The 6,264-nt window shown below is 45.1% G+C and overlaps 1 protein-coding gene across 1 annotated transcript; it reads right to left on the bottom strand.

Moving 5' to 3' along the window:
• Nucleotides 1-217: 217 nt before the first annotated feature.
• Nucleotides 218-4,918, bottom strand: LOC131721975 (zona pellucida sperm-binding protein 3-like). Its single transcript, XM_059015421.1, has 10 exons — nt 4,775-4,918; nt 3,736-3,911; nt 3,274-3,380; nt 2,824-2,915; nt 2,418-2,598; nt 2,076-2,184; nt 1,740-1,831; nt 1,250-1,335; nt 790-903; nt 218-480 (listed from the first exon to the last, which is right to left on the bottom strand). The coding sequence occupies exons 1-10, from the start codon at nt 4,839-4,841 to the stop codon at nt 320-322; spliced, it is 1,185 nt and encodes a 394-aa protein (XP_058871404.1). The 5' UTR covers nt 4,842-4,918; the 3' UTR covers nt 218-319.
• Between the last annotated feature and the right edge of the window lie 1,346 nt (nt 4,919-6,264).

Raw genomic sequence — 6,264 nt, 5'->3', positions numbered from 1 at the left:
TAACTACAAAATGTGGAAAAGTCCAAGGGTGGTGACTACTTATGCAAGGCACTGTACTCTACTTGTTTTTGGAAAGGTTGCTACAGAAGCCATGTACCAATCATGTTATTCAGTTCTGCAGTATGATCATTTATCCAGCAGAAAGAGGTTAAATTCCCTTAAAACATCTACACACATTCCTAAAAGTTACTCCATGGCAGAAATCAGACAGACCAGAGGAGATTTATGCAGACATTTTATTTCAGCATACAAAAGACGAAATCAGTATTGCTGTGCTGGCGAGCTGCTGGAAACCGTGCCGACTGCTGTGTGCATTTCATCAGTGGGGGGCAGGAATGAGAAGCTCACTGCTGGACTTGGAGCAGAGTCTGGGATGACGCCACACGCATATGTAGTAGCCCAGAGACAGGGCTCCCAGGAGAGCCATCAGGAGCAAGGGAGCAGCCAGGACAGGAAGCCAGGCCAGAGCCAGCTGGGGTTCTGGGAGAGAAGAGAAAGGGTTAGGAACAGGAAGGGTTCCCAGTGCAGGCATGGTCTTTACAGTGCCCAGGAGCAGCTTCAATAGGAGTCTGTTGCTTTAGGACCTGCAGGGAGGTACACTTGGGACCCTGTTGTAGGGGTGGGCAAAGTCCCTGTGTTCCAATAATAGAAACATTTGAAGGTTTTGGCAGAACTAGTAACGCACATCTTCAATCCTTCAGCAGAAAGTACTGTAAAGATGAAGTCAGGGCCATGTTTATACATGCAAGCCACGTGTACACAGGATTGTAGACTGCAGGCTCAACTTACCCTCCAGTGATAGAGCAGGGCTCCTCTGGTAGAATTCCTGGCTTCCAGCAGACAGCTCTTCAGGAAGGATCCTCAGGGGTCCCAGCACTGCAGTGTGTCTCAGTCCCTCTTCAGCTGCTCAGGAGAAAAGGGGAGCCTGGTTAGAAACAGGACCTGCTGCTTTACAGCAATGCCTCATGCCGTACCAGTCACTACAGCAGGGGGCAGACTGAGGCTAGATGAAAACAACCCAAGCTTTGTGGCCAACACGCCATTGAGCAGAGTACCAGCAAGAACAAGCAGCCTCTCTGGCTGGAAGGGGGAGCAGGTCTTTGGTAACCAATACCAGAGGCGCTGCACCCCTATTTGAGCATCATTTGTTGGCTGCCATACAATTAAGGTCAGTCACCATTGCATTATAACCCAATTAAACCCTGCAGCTACCTGTGTATTTACAGCATATACAAATAGCAGCATTTACCCGTGTCCCTCCTCTTCCTCATATTGCAGTTGGAGGTACAGCAGCTGCACACAGAGCTCTGACCAGGGTTATCCAGGAGCTCCCAGCTGCAATAAAACAGGACATTGAAACCAAGAACAGTGCAATAGACTTCTACTGGATAGAGCAGCAGAATGAATGTCCAATGACAGACACCCACTATATGAACATGTAGAAATGCAGGGGTGAACTATACATGCAGAGAAAGTGCCACAATATAGATTTAGAATTGTTTAGGACTCTTTAGCACAAGTGGCTCCCCAGGGACTTGCACACACGCCTCGTTATCCCAGTTCCTGGTGACAGTGAAAGTGCATTTCAATTAAATTCTCCACATAACTGTAAGGAGGCACAGAACTGATGTTGTGCAGATCAAATGAAAGACACTAGTCCTGGGTCCCTGCGGTGTTGGTTAACGGGACCTCACAGCCCTGGAACAGAGAGCGCAGACTCAGCAGTGTCCAGTCCTTACCTCCTGGATCTCTGGTTGAATGAACAAGCTTTCTTGGTGGGGTTACCGAGCTGGGCAGGGTCCCAGGCCAGCAGCTGGCAATGGATATAGACCTAGGAAAAATAATGTATTTTAAAATAAAAAGCAACTCACACTGAGCATTTGCTTCAGGTGCATTCAGATCATGAACATTGCTCTAGGACCTTGGAAGTGTACTTACAAAAGCATTACACACACACTACAAGCACAGCATCAGATACTCACCAAGAAAAAAAAAACCACACCAGACATAAAATCATGGTAACTAGCTGCCCTGTGCCCTCCAATACAAACCATATTAACCCATCAGATACTCACATCTGTGTTCAGTTGTGTAAACTTGAAGGCCTGGACAACAAGACGGATCTCGGAGGTCTGGACTCTGGGCAGAAACCTGGAGCTAGCAGTCTGGCTGTCTACAAAGCATCTGCAGGGGGAAACGGGAGCACTGAGCAGGAGGAGGCTCTCACCAGGACTGGGGACCACTAGGGTCTGAGGCCAAGGTAGTATTACAAGGACACAAGCACACTGCACCCCTTTTTCTGAGCGCCCCTTGTAAAAAGGTGGCACAGTTTGCAAAGCAGGACTACTGTGCTCCCAAGTGCTAAACATTCAGATTTAAACTGTACATTTCCTATACAGCTTCCAGTGAATATCTACCCGTGGTTGGCGATGAGGGGGTAGGTCTGGCTTGAAGGGCTCAGCTGTGGAGTGCTGGCAGCGACACACTCTTCCACGTAGACCATCAGCGGCATGTGGAATTGCTGCTTCACTGCGGCTGCGATGTTGATGGGGGACCCCAGGAAGAACAGACTGGAGGTGCGGGGGGCTGAGAATTCCTCTGACAAAAGGAGGGGAGCATGAGAACAGTAATCCTCCCAACTCCTCACTAGCCAAGAGAAAGCAGCATTGACCAGCACCAGAGGAATTAGCTCAACATGTTCTACTGGAATGGAGGAAATGACCCAATGAGCAGCACAGGCTGCTGCCTCTGCCAGGTTACTGTTGCACTGGATGCCTTTCCAAACTAATAGACCAAGGGTACATCGCAGGACAGCAAACTCACCATTCATAAACCCCATAGTAAACTCCAGCTTCCCAAACCCAGAAGCATCCCCAAGTGCAGGGTTATACACTGGAGGAGTCCAGCCAGAAAGTCTGCAGAAGACACAGGTAGAGAGCTTTGGTTAGAGCAGCAACACATCAAAACAGTTTGTAAATCAGCAGAGGAATGCCTTTATGAAACTGAACTAAACCTATGGGGAGCACCAACTCTATAGAGGTGAATAGCAATTGCAACAGCTCCTTGAATGCATGAGAGGTTAAAGGGAGTAAAAGACACTCATTAGGGAGGTCATTTTAAATCAGGTTTCTCCACATGCTGGTCATACTACAGCTCCCACTGGAACAAAAACCAAGTCAGCTTGCAGCTGCACCATTCACTGCTGCCAAGAGGGGGCAGCAAAGGGAAGGGTTCAAGACCTACAAGTAGAGAAGACAGCTCCGCAGTACTCACTTGGTGTAGGTGCACACAATAGCCTGAGTGAATGGAGTCTGGTAGAAGCCACTCTGGGTGGGCTGGTACGTCAGCACATTCATGTAACTGATGATGCTGGAAGTAACCTGGGCAAAGAAATGGATAAAAGACCACAGCAGTTTAAAAGCAAAATCCCATTTGTTCTCCCCATTAAAAGCCAACAGTGTTTCCTATGGAGTGGAAGCTGCATACAGGCAGGCAAAGTGGTCATTGCCAGGAGCATTATGGGTACAGCTGCAGTGGTCCATATATTTGTAATATTAGCCCAAGTGTAAATAAACGTAGTTCCTGGGTGAACAGTTCCAATATCCCGACAGTGAGCCCGTTGCAGAACATAAAGCTGGGAAGCCAGAGGGATGAAAGGAGAAACCATCTTCATGTGGAAAAGAAATGAATGGGGGCCTGAACTGGAAATACTAGAAAGAATGAGCGGCCACTTACCATGCGCATAAACCTGCAGTCAAGCAGCCCGGATTGGAACTGCACAGTGTTGTAGCTGCCAGTGGACGGAGAGCAGCTTCCCAATAGAAAGCCTTTGGGGTCCAGGGGAAGAGCCTGCCCAATGTTCAGCAACACTCTCACACTGACAGAGTCCACACCACAGACTACAGTCCCAGCTACAGGGGAGAGATTGAAACATTTCACACCCCTTCACAAGGAACACAATTCAGTCAGTGCGAGGCTGGCAATTAAGACTATTCATTATATATGTGGTCTTAATGTTAGACCTCAAATTTACATTGATATACTCCCTTTGCACATTAAGGATGTTCAGATGTCATCATATACGGCAATGGTACCTGTGCAGCACATCACATGGTGCAACTGCAGCTAGATCATTGGAGAGAGTCTGAACTGCAGCACGGCCAGCAATTGAAAGCCAGGTAGAAACAACTTCAGCTATTGCACTATTTAAATACTTACACATCCCAAATGAAAGCAAGAAATCAAACGGTTTTAACTATCCACAATTGAGCAATCAATAAAAAGCCCAGAGTCTTTATTAAGAACATCCAACAGAGAACTAATAATTTTATTGTAAATGAGTGTTACAAACACAGGTAGAAACTAAACTTGTCCTTTTAGTACAAAACTAGATACAAGGTGTACAAACTTTAGAGCTACTTGTAAATAAGCGATGCATTAGATCTTGTGTATGGATACATACTTACTCATAGTAGGTCTACTTGTGCAGTTTAATACAACTCGTGACTAAACGCCTCGTGGTTTAGAGTGTTTTTATAGAAACAGAAAACTCCACCGTCACCAGCAGTTTATACACTGCGCAATGAACTGACCGGCAACATTGTACTGGGAGTGGAAAAGAAACTATGCAGCAAAAATACCACTTCTAAAAAAACAATTACATAAACGCAGAAGCCATAATGATCACTTAACAAATGAATTGGCCAGCATGTGTTTATCTAGTACACAGAGACCGGGTCCCTCCTAACCCCACAATAGGTTATTGATACTATACCGTCCTGTGGTGCTGCAAAGGGAATACAGCAAAGGGCCAACAAAACACTGCTCAGAAATAACTCCATCGTGAAAACAGGACGATACTATTCCACCGCCGCCCAAGAGCTTTTATAGAGATATTCACACTAATTCATTAACAAGAAATGACCACTAACACCTGTGACTGTCCTGCGCGTTGACGCTTCTAAATTCCACGTGTACTGCAGAGCTCAGCGCGCTCAATAATGTGCATCAATTGTTGTGTTTTTAAATGCGCAGGTTTTTTTTAAAAATCTTGAATTATTCATAATGTATTGTTACAGTAATCGCATTAATAAACAATGATGAATGTAAATGCTCCTACGAGTATCTGTGGCTGTCACTACATTACATGTTCAGCGGATCCAGATATTTGTTGCCAGAACTGTTATACGATCACGTACACATTTAGAAATACTGAAACGAACTAGCAGTTCTCAATATAGGACATGTCTGTCATTGAATTGACTTCGTTTCTTTTAGTATTTATAAATATACAACGACAGTATTGAGAGATTTATTGTGATGGACACGTACACAGTTGAAAACTTGACTTATTTTTAGGAATACATTGTAAACATAGAGCGCGTTCGTTTCTCAGGAATGCGCGTGTGGAGTGCGGCAGTGCAGCGCACTCGCTGGGAGTGAGGCAGTGCGGCGCTCTCGCTGGTGTTAGCGGTCACCTCGCCTGGTCAGTTCAGTAGTTTGAATTGCTAATAAAAGCCTTTGGACGGGGCTCAGCGCGTATCATCCTGTTTACGTCAGGGCCTCTTTCTGGAGCGGTGTTGTACTGGCGTTTGTTGGGTGCCTCTTGCGGTACCAGAGGAAGGTATATTAATGGGTTGCATATGTACTGCATTGAAACACAGTCTTTATAGTGTACATCTGTTTAATACAATAGAGTGCTCCGTCTATGTTCCTGTATTGCATATCGTATTTGTATAGTATGATTTATAATGGTGACTCGCAGTGTGTTGCTGGTTCTGTGCTGTAGTCCCTCTGTGGCTTCAGTTGTGCGGTTAGTTGGACGCTGTCTGTGTTCTAGATATACAGATGCTGATCAATGTCTTCATCACTTCTTGGCAATGCTGACTCCTGCATTTATTAAAACATCATTCTATCTCAATCACAACGTGTTTATAGTAAAACGGACTTAATTTGTTTTTCTTCTCTGTTGAACAACTAACTTGGCCAAGCCTTAATTTTTGATTTACAAGCAGAACATACAAACGAGATTGCGACGTGTTAACAAGCTACTAATCTTAAAGCTACTGTATAATGAAACGAAGTATTTAATGCTGGGCACTTTATTACAATCGTTCTGCATGACTGTATTTACATTAATAAAGGAGTCGCTTCTGCTTTGAAATGAAAGTGAGAACTACAATTTAATGGTTGGGAGGGGGTAAAAAACTATGGGGTTTATTTGATCTCAACATTGGTGGGTTTAAATCATTCAATTTGATTTCT

This window comes from Acipenser ruthenus, chromosome 50 (genome assembly GCF_902713425.1).
Source record: "Acipenser ruthenus chromosome 50, fAciRut3.2 maternal haplotype, whole genome shotgun sequence".
Taxonomy (NCBI): Eukaryota; Metazoa; Chordata; class Actinopteri; order Acipenseriformes; family Acipenseridae; genus Acipenser; species Acipenser ruthenus.
Note: the sequence above shows the minus strand (reverse complement) of the source record. Positions and strands in the feature narration are given on the sequence as shown.